The 18,335-nt window shown below is 36.6% G+C and overlaps 1 protein-coding gene across 6 annotated transcripts in view; it reads right to left on the reverse strand.

The window, feature by feature from the left end:
- The window catches only part of LOC138701528 (putative uncharacterized protein DDB_G0282133), a 210,261-nt gene that overhangs the window by 59,323 nt on the left and 132,603 nt on the right, over nt 1–18,335 (reverse strand). For all 6 annotated transcript variants that reach the window (XM_069828522.1, XM_069828525.1, XM_069828521.1 and 3 more), the window contains 4 exons: nt 17,688–17,857; nt 11,460–11,529; nt 3,894–4,073; nt 3,181–3,403 (listed from right to left, as the gene is read on the reverse strand). In XM_069828522.1, the coding sequence (XP_069684623.1) occupies nt 3,181–3,403; nt 3,894–4,073; nt 11,460–11,529; nt 17,688–17,857 (643 nt within the window). The remainder of the gene's footprint in view (nt 1–3,180; nt 3,404–3,893; nt 4,074–11,459; nt 11,530–17,687; nt 17,858–18,335) is intronic.

The following is an 18,335-nucleotide window of genomic DNA, read 5'->3' on the forward strand; positions in this document are numbered from 1 at the left end:
TCATGATAATATCTTTGAAAAATATTGGAGTGCAAGAGGTCAAATGACTTTATTGTCAAATGCCTGGCATTAGAAAACAACAACAACATTCTTCAAGAGGTGGCATCTGCTACATAGGCACAAATGTAAAATAACAGCAACTGTTTTGTACACTTTGGTTTTAATATACATAAAAGACCAAAACACTGCAATCACAGATTATGAAACTCATTTCCAGGAGAAAATATAAATTCATATATCAGACAGTTAACACAAATTGGCGATATTATCACTGAAGGTGAAACGAAAGAAGAGCTTTCGAAGAAAATATTCTTAACTTTTATGACCAGTGTACAGTGAATCTCTGTGGACCAGCATATCTTGTTCACTATATCCAAGGTTCACTAAAACCGAAGTGTCTGTTTTTATACTACTGGTGTTGCCCTACATACAGTATTAATGTTTGTGGTAATACACAAAAAATAAATAAATAAATCTTAAATTAAGAGGAATGGAAAATAACAAAACTAAAATAATACAGGTGATTCAAGACGGTGCCATGTTCCATCAGATTCCGGCCACTTAAGTCACTTGTAATGAGTGCACTCTGTCGTTGGACATTGTGTCTACTGTCACATATACTGTGACACGGTACACGAGGGTAGGCCAACAAAGGGGAACACAGTAGGTAGAACTTAAAAATGAGAAGGATTCGAACTGGCATTGGAACTTGAATCCAATGTGACTTAGTGGATAATGTGCCAGTACATAAAGCTGGAAACCCGGGTTCGAGTCCCAGTGCCAGAGAGAATTATTTTCCATTCTACCGATTCTTCACCATAGGGAAACACAGAATTACTGCACTGAAACACCATATGTACTTCTGTACATCATAGTAATGTGATAAAGTGTAAGTAATCACTTTGTGATTCAAGATGGCGCCATGTTCTGTCGGACTCTGGCCACCTGGTCACTTGCAATGAGTGCACCTCTATACTTGTAGTTGGACATTGTGTCTACTGTCACACATACTGTGACATGGTACACAATGGTAGGCCAACAAAGGGGAACACAGTAGGTAAAACTTAAAAATGAGAGGGATTCGAGCTGGCATCGGAACTTGAATCCGGTGTGGCTTAGTGGATAAAGCACTAGTACGTAAAGCTGGAAATACCGGGCTCAAGTCCTGGTGCTGGAGAGAATTTTTCTCCGTTCTACTGATTCTAATAACCCACATGCTAAACACGAACAATTATTACATTAAGTTACTAATGTGTCTGTATTTTAGCTTTCCAAATTATGGTTACCCTACACTGTTGACACTTTTAAATGCCACGTATGTGTCAGGCCACGAACTTTTCAAATGCACCTCGTAAAACCATCTGCTGATTCTTTGAATGGATCATCACAGTCTGTTTTTGATTTTTAATAAAGGCCTATTAATTTTTTAATAACATTATTACATAGAATGTTTATTATTCCCCAGATAAACTGACTCGTAGATACTTAATATTAGCAAAATCCGTGCACTAGTTCAAGAAAAATTGCTGTACACAGACACATGCCCAAAATCACCCTAACATTAGGAATGCTGAATACGTGTATATCTGAGAAAAGTCTCAAAATCGATTTTTGCCACATCACAATACTTTCTCTTTCTACTTTGCATAATGAGAAATTAAAGTAACAAAAGCAACAAGGTGCCAACAATAATTATCAAATGCCGAAAATAATATTTACAGAAAGTATGCAATTATTTAAAATAATACATTGACTGAAGTCTTCATGTGAGGAGGAAGAAGCTTTCTTGCAATAGATTACTATTCAAGTCACCTGTTTCCTTTTAAAAGAACTGAAGATAATATAACAGGTTGTTTATGACAATACAATTGTGACTTCATTTAATCTTCTAAATGTAATGTCCATACTGGGTATTGATAGATGATAGAGGGAATTTATTGCTTTAGGAAGCTGATCTGATTCCGCTTTTAATGACTCATGTAGCAGAACGTAATTTCAATAGGATACTAGAAGTCTGTCAAGAGCCTAAAAGGACATCAGCCTGCAAAGACAGTCTTTCTTTGGTTTTTTTTTTTTTTAACTAACGCCGCACATATTGGAAGGTAGATATTTGTGTCTCTGCCTACTTTTTGGCGATTATGATGTAGAATCCTGTTCTGATGTTGGAACATCCATTAGGTCAGGTCGACCTGGTTGGCGAATTGGTATAGCGCTGGCCTTCTATGCCCAAGGTTGTGGGTTCGATCCCGGGCCAGGTCGATGGCATTTAAGTGTGCTTAAATGCGACAGACTCATGTCAGTAGATTTACTGGCATGTAACAGAACTCCTGCGGGACAAAATTCCGGCACATCCGGCGACACTGATATAACCTCTGCAGTTGCGAGCGTCATTAAATAAAACATAACATTTCCATTACCCCTGAATGACAGGATTACATATGAATATGGAAGTAGGCAGAATGGAAGAAGATAAAGGTGATAATGATGGCAAAATGAACTTAGAATCCAGAGCCAAAAGTTATTTAACATTTGCCCTTAATGAGTTGAGGAAAAACTCCGGAAGAAACCTTAACCAGATAGCTTATTCCAACTAGGATTCGATCCTGGGCTCACTAATTTCACAATCAATACACACCACTACTCCAACGTGGTGAACTCTTTTGTTAATGTAGTGGAAGATAATTTTAGTAGGATAGTTGAGGGTATCTGTTGTGTCAGGATTATGAGAGATTTGGCGCTAAAGATTATGCTTCCTGTAGTATACATAATGGAAGGTGATTTTCTTTGAGTATGTAGGTTTCTACTGTTGACATTCTAACAGGACACTTAACTATGAGGAAAAGCTTCCTTTGGCTGAGGTAAGAGAAGGTGAATTCAGTGGAGTATCACAGTTTCCTTGATGATAACATAATACATTTGACTGCAAGGACAATACTTGCCGTGGCTTGCACAGTAGATGATTTCGGTATATTATTTCTAAAGAGTCTAAAGGAACATTTAAATGTGAGAACAATGCTTTCCTTGCCAAAAAGAAAAAAAAAAACATAATAAGAAAATTATTTTATTTCCTTGGTTGAGGGATTCCTTGCTAATTTAGTCAGTTATAGTAGTCTTGATTTCAAAATGATAAGTAACCATTAAAAGCAACATCTGAAAACAATTAACTCTGTATCAACTTACTTATTTTTCCAAACACAGTATACTTGTGGCCACTTCTGTTAAAGTTTCGTCTAATCTTGTTTACCACAATGTCATCCTCATCAAGATCATCTTCATTTTCATCACAGGAGTCAAAATCTGAATAATCAGAGCCTTCTGCAAATTTTGCATGGGCTGTTGTCACGTGACCCAGCATTTCTGGCTCATCCTCACAGCGGAAGTTGCATGATCGGCATGAGTAACCCTAAAAATTGCAAGTTAGGCTATTTACTCTTTTTGTGTTTAAGTAAGTTTCTTATCGGCTCTTCTAAATCTCACACATTCTCATTCTTGAGATGAGGATGTATATCTCTACCAAAAAATGTTAGTATAACGATTACTATTAATGAATCTTAACTTGTCATAATGAAATATTAAGAAAACATTGAATATGTAATAAATTGAGTGGACCAAAAAATTAATTTGTCTTGTTAGATATAAAATTTTGTTATTTATATACCAGTACAATAAAACTTCTTTTTAACAGATCTATGTGAGACTAATAATTTTTCCCTTAATTGCGCGATTTTCTTAAAAGGAATCTTTACTATTTTCATGCAGAATGTAAACAGAATACTTGGAAACAGGTACTTGTGGGTTGTGGCAACTACATTTCAGGTAACATGAACTCAATACATGTTCCATCATTAACAAAAATCAGTAGCGATGACTAGAACAGATTTTGCAGTACTAACCTTTTTCACTGCCAGTGGGCAACTACGATAATGTTGCATTGCATCTTCTAGATTAATGCTGTTCACCTCACAACCTAAATGCTGGCAGGGTATCTTACCAAACCTCTTCAGTGATCGCTTCCAATGTCCTATTTTCCAGTTGTTTATATTATCTGGGCCAACTTTCTGGTACATATCATCCTGCAACAACAATATTTTGAATTTTAAGACGACAAGTCACAATATTTATTTATTTTTTATTTTATGACATAAATATATCTACACAAACATAAGTAGTGCATACATAATAATATATTACCGTATTTTCGCGTGTATAGGCAGTACTTATTTTACTAAATTATGATTCAAATATTTTACCTCCGGAGAATTTTACACCGAGGGACTCCATGAATCATAAGCAGTGAAAAATATAGTGGGACTGCGTTGGAGTTAATGTAGCTTATGTGGGTACCTCTTTGTTACTTGTTAGCTTAAACAACAAGTTTAAGCCCCCTCACCACGACAATGTGAGTACCCCTCATTTCTCGTGAAAAACAACAACTGAATAGACTACAGTGGATTATAGTGGACTTTATGTTGTCAGCAAACAGCTGGATACATTAAGAAGATTGATTTGATGATTCAAATATTAGGGTGTGGGGCCTGTACTCGAGATAATTAAGAAAGAGAAGAATCCCAAGAAAACCCCTCAGGACCTGCTTCATCCACCACAATGCCTAATGCATGTTTTCCTTCACTTTTCGGGATCTACATTGCGGTTGTGTTGATCCAAAGAACACAGGCTGGAGCAAGCCTGTAGAGCACGAAGTAACATGCAACGTTTTAGATCCATAATCTCCGGCATATTGCACTCATACAACTTTCATTAATTAATAGCATGCACAATAGTGTCGCACAATGTTCGAATATGAGAAGGGATATCAAAATACTACGAACTTCGCCCTACTTCTTAGGCATCCAGCAGTATGTGAAAATGGAGCATGTAAACTAAAATGATCGAATCTATTGAAAACTGGTCAGAGGCATTATGTTCCGTTCAAGTTTGCCGAGTCTCTGTAGAACTGAAGCTCCTTTAGTGTTTATTCAATCTTTCTCCTTCCTTACATATGCTCAGTGCCTTTCTCCTTAGATTCTCCTTTCACTGTGGCTTTATACTTTAGATGCATAAGGATGTCAGGTACATATCTTGCGAAGTTATGCGTAGTAATGAGTATAGATAATTTCTGTTATTATTATAAGTAAACATTCACAAAAAATATATGTATAAATAAATCAAACAAAATACCTATATTAAAAAAAAACGCATATGTTCATAGTACCGACTAGTATTGTGCAATGTTCAAACATAAGGGGGTAATTCAAGACATTACAAACTTCGTCTTATTCCATATGAAAAACTAATCACAAGATATGTGCTCAAATCCTTAAGTGGTTTAAAATAATGTCCTGCAATGTTCGAACATGAGAACGGCAACCGAGACATTACAAACTTCGTCTTATTTCATATGACAAATTAATCGCAAGATCTGTGCTAAAATCCTTAAGTGGTTGAAACATGACGGATGGGAGTGGAGGACAGCGATTTTTTTTATAACAAAGTGGAACAAACACGACAGGACTTCTCCTGCAGAGCAAACATCGGCAAATATCGAACTTCGCCATACTTGACAAACTTGAACAGAACATGACGCCTGTAATGTGCAACGCTAGTTTAAAGCATGAAGGGATAGGAGAGGAGGATAGCAAATATTTTCATAATATTGACGAATAAATATGATAGGCCTCCTCCTACAAAGCGAACATCAGCAAATATCGAACTTAGCCATACTAGACAAAATGAACCGAACATAGTGTCTGCCATGCACGACAATAATGTGTAGTATGAAAATGAAATAATTTATTTTATTTATTAGGTTGGATAGTATGTTATAATTATGTGTAATATTCATTCATAGTGTTCTGCCTAAGGGCAGGTCTTTCACTTCAAACCCAGCATTCTCCAATCTTTCCTATATTCTGCCTTCCTCTTAGACTCCACATATGATCCACATATTGTAATGTCTATTATTTGATATCTTCTTCTGCCCCGAACTCTTCTCCCTTTCACTATTCCTTCCAGTGCATCCTTCAGTAGGCAGTTTCTTCTCAGCCAGTCACTCAACCAATTCCTTTTTCTCTTCCCGAGTTGGAGCATTATTCTTTCTTCACCCACTCTTTCCAACACAGCTTCGTTTCTTATTCAGTTTGTCCCTTTCACACACTCCATTCTTCACCATATCCACATTTCAAGTGCTTCTATTGTACTGTAATATGAAAATGAAATAATCTTATTTGTTCTCAGGTTGGATATTGCAAGCTACAACGAATTATGTGTAGTACGAAAATGAAATCATATATTTTATTTATTAACATGTTGAATATAAGTTATAATGAATTGTAGTAAGAAAATTATTTTTATGAATTTATATGATTTATTTCATATTGTGTGTTTATATTATACTACTTTCATCATCCTTATAGTCACAGATCTATTGTTACCAAGCAACTGTCATTTATTTGAATAGTATGTGAAGAACATAATTATAGCTACTTTCTGTCAGTAATTGGTGTAGTAAAAACTGTCATATATTTTTAAAACAAAATGTGATTTACCTATATGTACATATATTTCTGCCGATGTTTAATGATAATTTTGTAATAAAAATTACCTGTCCTTACATCTAAATAAAACTTCTCAAGATTTGTTCTAAAATCACGCACCTGAAAGCATGAAGGGATGGGAGGGGAGGATAGAAAAGGCCAGCGAGCTTGAAGGAGCAAGTTCAAGCAAGCTGGATAGATCCACTTCCTCAAAGCAGACTTCGGTTCCTGTCATACTTGACAAACTTAAACCGAACATAGAACTTGAAATGCACGACACTAACGCACATAATCATCATTTTATTTCACTAACCTGTGATAAAATATGTGTGTGCTTGAGTACTTCTTTTAAATACGTTGAAGTGTGTGTGTGTGTGTGTGTGTGTGTGTGTGTGCTGTGTACTGTGCATTAAATTAGTTGTTTAGATAACTCAAATGCTGGCTGAAAAGTTTACTTTACAACAGCAAATATTTATGTACGAAACTTACGTCAAAACAGTTTCATGCCAGCAAGTGTGTAAGCAATTTGTAGAGAAATTCTCTGATATTCGACCTCCAAATAGAGGTACAGTTCGAAACCTTGCGCGAGCGCGAACGCGAACGCGAACGCGAACGCGAACGCGAACGCGAACGCGAACGCGAACGCGAACGCGAACGCGAACGCGAACGCGAACGCGAACGCGAACGCGAACGCGAACGCGAACGCGAACGCGAACGCGAACGCGAACGCGAACGCGAACGCGAACGCGAACGCGAACGCGAACGCGACCGCGACCGCGACCGCGACCGCGACCGCGACCGCGACCGCGACCGCGACCGCGACCGCGACCGCGACCGCGCGCGCGCGCGCGCACGCACGCACGCACGCACACACACACACACACACACACACACACACACACACACAGGGTATTTTTATGACACATAATGTAGATATTCAATTAGAACAAAATCATTAAAGAATTTTGTATTCTGACTTCCAAAATGTAAGGGGGGGGGGGCGATACTATAGGTGATGAAGTCCTATAGCCGAGTAATTTCGGTATCTACATTCCACATATGATTCTTAAGCTTTCTGTGCTTTGTATCATCTACACTCCACTTAGGAGCTGTCCTGAAAGCATTCTACATATGATTCATAAGCTTTCTGTGATCTACATTCCACTTAGAGGTTGTCCTGACAGCATTCTGCATATGATTTTTAAACTTTCTGTAATCTGTATCTACACTCCATTTAGGGGCTGTCCTGAGAACATTCTGCATATGATTTTTAAGCTTTCTGTGATCTATATCATCTACACTCCACTTTTGAGGCTGTCCTGACAGCATTCTGCATATGATTTTTAAGTTTTCTGTATTATTTTCACTCCACTTAGGGAGTGTCTTGCGGGCATTCTGCATATTATGTTGAGAAACATGTTATTTACAGAGACTTGAATTTACTGGAACAGACTAACAGATTCAATATTTTAATTTTTTTCTTTCTTTCTTTCTTTCTTTTTTTTTTTTAATTGTAAGTGATGATAGCTGGCTGCACTCGACAGCATTTGCATGCTTCTTTCATTCCATGTGATTTTTTAATGTCCACTTCCCCATGTTGTTAAGAGAAAATGAATTTTTACATATTACGCAGTATGCTGAAAAATTTTTCTGAGGCATAGTTTTCACCTATGTTCTGAAAATATTATTAAGCAGCCATCTTGCATTAACGAAGTTTCCCTTGGTTTTGATGAAGACATGTTTAACTGTAAAAAATGTGTAACATAAGCATACTGTAATCAAACCAAACCGCTGTAGTTTACATAATGATAGAGACTGTGATGATTTTACATATCTTTAAATTGTGTTATCGCATATGTTAATGTATTTTATTCCTAAAAATTACATTTTTAAAATACCGGTACTTTCAGTCTGTGAATGGCAATATAAAATATGAAGTATATGTTAAAATATTTGATGTCAATATATTGCGCTGAACTAGAGAAATGTATGAGTCACAAACGATACATAACATAACTTCCCTTTAGCACTTAGTAGTGTAAATAATCTAAAAATGAATAAACGTAAGGAACATTATCCTATGTATAGTTCGCATATAACAACAAAATTTAATACATACTGGTACCGGTATTTATAAATCAAAATGTAGTTCACTTAGCCTCACAAATGTTATTTAAGCTCTTGTAACCGCCATTATAGTTTCAATGACAATTTCAAAACACGTAAAACATACTTTTGAAACTGGTTGGTTGGTTGCTAATGCTCGACATATTGGAGTTCTTCCATTTGCCTTCTTGCTTCCCAGTACTGTAATGACAGATCTGTAGCTGTTAAATTTTTACAGTTCTTGAAGTATTATAGTATTATCTTCTTTACAGAGTAAACAATTAGGAGTATGATAAATATTTATTTTATATAGATGGGTAGCCAAACAATCATGAAACTCAAATTCTCCAAACTCCATCATGAAACTCAAATTCTCGAAATTCCAACCTGCAACTTTCTTCTTAGAATTTAACGACACTTCATTTAAATCCTGTTCTGTATTCACAAATTTGTGCATGCGTGATATCACAGCCTTCTATCATCTCTCCAGTCTAGAAAAAAAATAATAAATGTCCATTTCATAAATAAAGGACAATTTAGGAAAGCTGTGAACGCAATATGACTGATCGGGCATGTCAACAGGATATTTATAGTCAACCAAAGAACTAAACATTAAAAATTCGGTAAAATTACTTTTGATTCAGTAATACACAACTATGTCCATTTTACTTGGTAGAAGAATTTCCAGATTTTTTCTCAATTCTCTGACATTTCCCAGTTTTCCCTCATTTAACAAATCCCCTGACATTTCCCCATTTTCCACACCCTGTAAAAGGCAGCCTGGATGGCTGAGTCGGTAGAGTGCTGGCCTTTTCTGCCCAAGGTTGTGGATTTGATCCCGGCTCAGGTCGATAGCATTTAAGTGTGCTTAAATATGACAAGTTCTTGTCAGTAGATTTACTGGCAAAATTCCAGCACACTGGCGACACTGATATAACATTGGCAGTTGTGTGTCGTTTAATAAAACATTATTTACAATTTACACTCTGTATCATTATCCACCTAAATTAAAACAGACGCTGGTACAGACACTCATTCTACCTCACTTCGATTATTTCGACATTATGTTCAGTTATCTCAGGATTGATTCTTCTCAGAAACTACAGCGTGTTCATAACGCGTGCATCTGCTTCATTTGTAATGTTCGATACTATGATCATCTCACCTTCTTTCGAGAAGTTATCATGGCTTAGATTACATGAGAGGAGAAATCTGCACTCACTTTCTCTCTTATATCGAATTATGCACACTTCATCCCCCTCTCATTTATTCGCCCGTTTTCATACTCTCTCTCACTATCATAATATTAATACTCATCACAACATGATAACATGCTAGAAATTCCACTTCACACATCATCTCTGTATTCCTCATCTTTCACTGTTGCTACCTCTCGTCACTGGAACTCTCTGCCGCCTAAAGTCAAGGGCTGCTGAACACTGAAATCTTTCAAATCCAAGTTAGAAAATTATCTTATGATGAGTTTCCAATCTAACTTACTATTATGACAAGTGTTGTATTGCATGTTTCCACGTATTCACATTTTTTTAAATGTTCTAGTGATATTTAACTTGCTTTATCTTTTTGTTTTCATATTTACCGATAATGGTATATCTATAATGTGATAACTTGAGCTATATATAATCATAATTTTCCTTACTGTGTGTACCTAAAAATATTGTATTCATTGTATGCTTTGTACTTTTTATTACTATTATTATTATTATTATCATTATTATTATCAATAATTGTCTTATTTTTTATGCTTTGTATGTCTCATTTATTTTGACATGCTGTTCATATTTTATTATGCTTTTTCTTTTCTTTCTGTATGTTATATATTATGTCTGATTTCTACTTACTTTTTGTTTACGTTATTATCATCATCATCATCATCATCATCATCATCATCATCATCATCATCTTATTAAGTTTTGTGTGTAAAATTGTAGTGTACTTTGTAAATTTGTAGTGTTTTTTGTAATGCAGTTTTACTCCTGGTTGAGTGTTAGAGAAGGGCGTATGGCCTTAACTCTGCCAGGTTAAATAAACCATTATTATTATTATTATTATTATTATTATTATTATTATTATTATTATAAACCTTTGCTCAGTTGTCCAGATTATCCTGGCATAACGAGCCCAACAGCGTAGACAACCATTCTGGTCTTACCTTTCTGCCCTGATGATGGAACCTGTATGTAGTTCTGAAATGTTGAAAATATAAAGTTCCAGGATATGGTAGAATATCCAAAAGCCTAATTCTGATTGCAGTCATCATATAATAAACTGAATTTTTTATCATTGTTCATAGAAGTGACATGTTTTGTGACTTCAGCTAGAAGAGAGTTTATTTTTGTATTCATTATGGTTGGTGTGTTTACCTATAATGATTGTATGTTACATCAATTTATAATTATAATTATGTTGTTTTGTATCAGTCAAGAAAACTGTTGGGGTGTTCCAGTATATACAAAGAGACTAGTGATGGATACAGAGAGAACTGGAGGTGGCTACAGAATAAACACACATGAAGATAACAGTTACAAATTAATATTTGTAATGACAATAATGTTTTTAAACTGTGAATAAAACAATTTAACGAAATTATTCACGAAGATGCCACTACTTTTCAGGTATTTTTATATTTTTTTTTGTGTTGGATGAATAATGAACAGTCAAGTACCCACCATTTGTAAAAGAAAAGTGAAAACGGAATAAAGACATGCTTTTCAACAGAAGTGATTTGGAAGTTTTCGAATTGTACAAGTCCAATATTTGCAAAATAGTGATTTTATCTACCTACAAAATAGTACTTACTTTAGATTCCTTCTCCATTTTTTCCACTATTTCTTCATCACCAATAAATTCCTGCATGCGTGACACAGCCCTGCAAAAGAAAAAAATATATATGTGAAAATTAATCAACACAAGAATAAAACAGGCTAACAATGTTCTTACTACAACAGATAAGTAACTTTTAATGCTTTAAAGAGTTCAGAAAATGCACTTAGCAAACTCGAAAATGAATAGAAGTTGCAATAAATAAATATTTCAGAAATTTAATATTTGTCTTCAGTAATCAAAGCACAGTAAAAATTTGATTATGTGTCTTAATGAAGGGGAGGGGAGGAATGGTTATCAAAAAAGATGGATAATCCATTCTACTTATTCTTACACTATTTTTTATGCTCTTTCAAAGAAGTCCGTCATTTTTTCTGAACCTATTATTTCCTGATTTCCATTCCAATTCTCCAAAGTAAAACTATGTTCGAGAATGAAGTGTCATCTCTTTGCTACAAAACCCTCAGGAGGGTCCCACTGATTCAAACATGTGATGCAGGCATTATCTCTCCACTAAAGTCATTGTCACATTATGCAGCCTCAAGTGCAGCTCAGCAATAATGTCATTATCACTTTTTATTTAAAGCCAAGCACCCAAGTATGCATTCAGCCAGTGATTAATGTTTTCTTCATCCTCATCAAAGAATTGATCATTTTGCTCCAACAAGCTTTTAATGTCTTCCATTAATATTCTCCCACTATCAACATTCCCTTCAAATCTTAGAAATTCGTCTGTAAGTTCCTTAATGTCAAGGTTATTGCCCTTGTATTGGAATGTGAGAGATGAATGGGAGTTGAAATGTTGCGAATGGCAACAGAGTGCTAAAGAAAGGGATAGTTGTACACATTTCGATTTTCAAGTTCTGGGCACAATTAATCTCATATTTACTGTAATGTACGAGGCGGGTCCATAAAGTAACTTTCCCACTCATCCCACAGCTAGCAAACCATATGTTGCGTGAAGCGACTGCGTGTATGTGACAGAGTAATGTCCTGGCATGGCGCATGTGCTAACAGAACTTCCCAAGTGCTCTCAGTAGCTTCGTTGCAGATAGACGTTCCTATTCCAGCTCCCGCCGCATGTGAAGTGCGGTCAGTAATAAAGTTTTTTAATACACAGGGCATAGCGCCGGTTGAAAGTGATCGTCAGCTGTGCTAGGTCTATGGGCCTAACGTCATGAGCAAGCAGATGGTGTGTTGCTCCACAAGTTCGTCTGTGATGATGGTTGACCTCCCACTGCGCTCCTCATCATGCCATTTTGGCATCCTGCTGAAAACTGTCTACAGCAGCAATGCACCATCTGCTGGCCCATAGACCTGGCACAGCTGACGATCAATTTCAATCTGCGCTATGCCCTGTGCATTCAAAAACTTTATCACTGACCGCACTTCACACAAGGCAGGAGCTGGAATAGGAACGTCCATCTGCAACCAATGCAACGAAGCTACTGAGAGCACTCGGGAAGTTCCACTAGCGCATGCACCATGCCAGGACATTACTCTATCACATACACGCAGTCGCTTCGCACAACATATGGTTTGCTAGCTGTGGGACGAGTGGGAAAGTTACTTTATGGACGCGCCTCGTAGTAGTTTCGCATAGGGCCTCTTGCTAAATTCTTTATACTCAAGCATGCAGATCAAATTTTAGCTGTGTTTTCGTAATTCATTGAGGGAAAAGTCCAGACAGTTAATTGAGAGTTGCATAATCAAGGTTCTACAATAACTTTATTACCACCAAACTGAAGTATGTTGTACACAAAATCATTCCCAACCTCACATCATTTCATAAAGGTATAGCTATAATACTGTCAAACTTCCGACAGAACCAGAAAACTTCAACAATGAAGAGATTTTTAGAAAATTATTTGCTCTGCAATTTCGACCACCACAGATCTCGTAGAAATCAATATTTGTTCCTCTCTTGAAGAATTAAGCCTAGGTTTTCTGATATGAGTATTAAATTAAAAAAAAAATCCGTTCCACTATTGATGTAAAGGCTAAATGAATATTTTTTTCTCTAAAATTATAGTGAGAGAGTACCATTTCCATACATCTGTTCGTGAATAACTTTTTAAAATTGTGATTGAAAATAAATCTAAGTGTATGTTTAACTTTAACCTATAAAATCCCCATTTCAAACTTTTCTCCCCCATGATGCACTATAACATCTTCTAGATGTTTTGTCTTTTCTGTGAACTAACACTAGACTGTCACAAGGTGAGCCTCCCTAACCATGTTGTAGTCAGCATGAAGTCACGGACAAGTACAAGACAAGAGACAAACACAAAGTCCTGTCATCATCATAACCATTTCACGTATTAGACCTAAGGTCTCTATCCAATGCTTTTTAGGTCTTCCCAAGTTTCTTCGGCCTCTTAGAGAATAGCATAAGATCTTGGTGAATTTTGAAATTTTAATCTTCATATCTTCTTCGTCAGCAAATGAGAGATTGTAGCCAAGGTGGCTGAATGAATTAACACGTTCTATTAAAATATTATGACAGCGACGTGAGATTCGAACTCACGACCAGCAGAAGGAAGTGCAAGGTCGGCCGGCACGGAGGTTGCGCACGCATCTGCTTCCTGTGGCACGTGCTATGGTGGGGAGAAAGGGGAAAGAACGACTGCGGCAGAGAGAAGAGATATCCGGATGATTCGAGAATGGACACACGCGTCGAAATATCGAGAACTCGTACTTTCCAGAAACTGTGGTGTGAGTATAAATTACGCACGCGAGTGAACTTGGGACAGTCATCCAGTCAGTAAGGCAGTGTTGTTAAAGTCAGTGGAGAGCAAGCCAGACAGTCTTGTGTAGCAGTGAAGCCAGCTTCGAGACCAGAGCGCGACTTGAGTTGTGTCCGTAACTGTGGAGCCTGAAGCCCGGAGTTCGAGTGCAGTGGACCGCAGTTGGGGGACCTGAGTTCGAAGTGCAGCGGATCGTCTCTGAAGGTCTGGAGTTCGAGAGTCTGTGAACGCGAGTGACTGAGCTAGAAGAACTAGCCAAGACAAACGAGCTGTGAACTGAGAACTGACAGTTCTGTGTTGTAAATAGTGCTTTGTGAATATTAGTTAAGATTAACAGTTCATTGTTGTTCGTAATAGTCCAAATTTTCATTGTCGTTTGTGGAGTGCAATAACGAATACTGTGTTACTGTGTGGAGAGCAAATCCCATTGTTGACGGGAGCAGAATTAAATTGTAAAAAGTGAAGAGTAATTGTTGTGTTGGAAGAATAAACTACAATATTATTTACACAAATTTTACTCTGAATTGGTTGTGTGCCTAAAAATGCCATTACTTTCGTTTTCTGTGTTGAGATTGTCATATCAAATTTGGAAGCAGTATTTTCTAAGTTATGTATGGAGTTCAGATTCTGTTCTTGCAATAATAATCTGTTCGTCTGCAAATAATAATATTGAGATGGGAATTTCGGCTTAGTGGGATTCCACCATGAAAGTTTTGTCTCCGTTAGTGAATAATATGGTTCATGTATATAATAAACAGGAGTGGAGAAAAGCCACAGCCCTGTTGAACATCTGTTAACTTTATCAAAAGCTTTAACGAAATCAATAAAACCCCTATGTGTTCCAATATTAAATTTTCTGTGTTTTTCAACTAATATTTTCAATATGAAATAATATTTTCGCAACAAAACCTTCCTTGTTGGAAGCCATTCTGTTCCTTCTCTCAATTTGTCAGTGTAAAAGGTAGTCCCATGGAATGGAGATAAATCTCAACCTCTGTCCATACCAGGACATACCAGGAATAGAACCACAGACTGCATGGTTGAGAAGCATACTCACTTTCCACTGAGCCATAGCAGCTGACCATTATAAATATTACAATGTATAAGCCTAAATTTGACTCTATATCATAGAGGAGTGATGACCTATATGGACTCTATATATGAAAAAACAAAATTTGGAGGTAGCACAAAGGCCCCGTATCAGTTGTTCAAGTAGACTCAGAATTGTACCAAGTCATCTGTAGTCGATCCAACATTCTGCTTTGAATGATTGTGGAACATATAATGTCCATTTTTCACTCTTTGATTAAATTATGTTTAAGAATGATTTATTATGATTTAAGAAGTTAAGCTCATAAGATTTTTTATTGTTTTAGATCATTTTAAGAGAATTATAGGGGAATTTTATAGGTTATTTTTTTAACATTTTTAGGTCATAAACATTCGGGCCATAATCATAACCATTTCTTGCACAGCATATTTCGATTTCGTTGTATCATCTGTAAAAGCTGATATTGTCAGTTTTTCTAAGTCAGTATGAATCTCAAAACTATACACTTCAGAGATTTATCTCTCTGTCAATTTCTTTAGAAGAAATCAATAGATATCTACCAATGTTGTATTTATAAGAGCATCACGTTAGAGAACAAATTCTCTTTGGCTGTCATTTAAGCTAATGAATTCCCATAATTTACCATAAGACGAATGACTGAGCTTACAGATATCAGTCTACAATTTGAAAGATTGAATTTATTTCCTTTCCCTTTGTAAACTAATATTTTTAATAATTCAGTGATTACAGATAAAATGCAGTACCCGATTTCTTACTATTTAATGACTATATTTTGAGTTGAAATTATTACGAGGTTGTCAACTTCATGCTGTTGATCAATTATTATAAATGTTGTTGTTTTCTAATGCCAGGCATTTGACAATAAAGTCATTTGACCTCTTGCACTCCAATATTTTTCAAAGATATTATCATGACCAGCCAATGAAGCACAGATTTTGAGGTGTTCCGAATCCATTTCTTGGTTTGAGTTGCACAACGGGCAGTTAGGGGACTGATATATTCCAATTCTATGCAGGTGTTTAGCCAAACAATCATGGCCTGTTGCCAATCTAAATGCAGCTACAGACGATTTTCGCGGTAAATCGGGAATTAACTGTGGATTTTGATGCAGAGAGTTCCATTTTTTCCCTTGGGATTGTGTTATCAAATTTTGTTTGTTGAAGTCTAAGTATGTAGATTTAATAAATCTCTTCACAGAGTAATATGTAGATTTAGTAACGGGTCTGTAAGTAGCAGTGCAGCATAATTTTACGAGCTGAACTAAAGGGAGGGGCTACTCATCCATTAGCACTGGTCAGCTTGATGAGTTAATGACTGAGTTTGGTATAATTTTCCTCTATCCAATATCTAATTCCCTCTTTACCCTTTCCTATCCAGTCCTCTGACTGAACTCTTACTTTCTTCGATCCCGACGGCATTAGAGCATTCGAGGCCTAGGGGTTCATTTCCCTTTCCTTCCTCCTCTTTCTACTTTTCTGTTCCTAGTGCTGACCTGCTATGGCACTAAAATCGTCCTCCAGTGGTTAAGGAGGGAAAGCTGGTGATCAACAAGATCTCCCAGCTAGGTCCAATGGACCCGTCGACCAACAGCAGGTGTGGTCCTCCAGACATTCTGGGAGCTGTGTGTGAATGAAGTAGCCACCAAAACGTTAAAATAAATCGGCTACAACTTGCCATTTAACCGCTCCAATATGTAAATTATTATAAATGTAATATCAGTGATCCAACATGTCATTTGCCACTTCCTATTTTGACGTCAGCACACCTCAACAATACAGGAGGTATCTCACATTTATCTATAATTTTATCACATTTACAATATCATGCTTTCTGGCCCTGAAATCTAACTTCTAATTTCTCTCTCGCTTAGTCCATAGGCCCCATTCTCGTCACTGGAAATTGTTGGAAGGCCAAGGACAGGAGAGGTAACTCCATCAATTTCTCATGGTTGAAAAATTAGATTCCTTCCGGTATTCCAAGGGAACAGCTCAAATTTTGATAGAAGAGATTGTATTTCAATTGAAAATTGGTGAGGTGCTGAGTTTGATATCTGTTCCTCTTTTTCATCTCTTAAGCAGTTCTCTCTACCGCCATTATCTGAAACCTACAAGACGAACTTGTATGTCTTGTTCCCTCAAACAAAATTTTTTCTTGCATAATCTTCTTCTTCTGTCCCTTTGAACCAGCAGAAAGCTTCATCTTTCGTCTGCACTCATTTCCATTTCGTCTCCAAAAAGGCAGAATTACACCTTCAGTTCTCTATCCATGAAAGATGTGTCCATGGGTCTAATGACTGTGATAGATGCAAGAGATACTTATTGTGAAGAAATATTTATAGACTGATCTAAGAACTACAAAATCATAAACACTGGAATTAAGACTCACTTAGTAGCAGCTGCCCTCTTCCTCTTAGACAATTCCTCCAAATTCTCCATAACTTTCAGTGGATCAACAGGTGTAGGATCCTTGTGTACAGTTGACATGTGCACCTTCATACTTGCTGGTAGCATCAGTCTCCCACAGATTTCGCAACTCACCTTCAGCATCGAACGTTCCTGTCACATTTAAAAAGAGATTTAATATGGAACTCATCCACAAAACTTTGCACTGTTCACGTACACATGCATGCACACACATGAAGAAAGAATTAATGATCATTGAAGACGATGTAAAATCAAAGTTTAAATGTTACAACAAAAGTAGGATTCACAACGTAGTGTTACTGTTGTAAACTCCTAGGCAAAAAACGGATGATCTACAAGAAACTGAAGTAGAGTGGCACATATGCAATGTAGGCAATTACTGAACTGTCAACAGATGTCTTAAGTGGTGTAAATTTGGACAGAAGGTCAGAATGCAAATGGGAAGAGACCTGCCTTCTTTGTGTCAACAGTCACAAGTTAAAAGACACAGGCTTCAGAAAATGAACTAAAATGTGGTAACTGCTTTATGTATAATAATAACTTCAAAAGATCATGCTTCACTCCTTAGACAAGTGTTTTAAATCAATTTCTGCAACAGATGATGCGCAGC

The sequence above is a fragment of the Periplaneta americana genome, chromosome 6 (genome assembly GCF_040183065.1).
Source record: "Periplaneta americana isolate PAMFEO1 chromosome 6, P.americana_PAMFEO1_priV1, whole genome shotgun sequence".
Lineage (NCBI taxonomy): Eukaryota > Metazoa > Arthropoda > Insecta > Blattodea > Blattidae > Periplaneta > Periplaneta americana.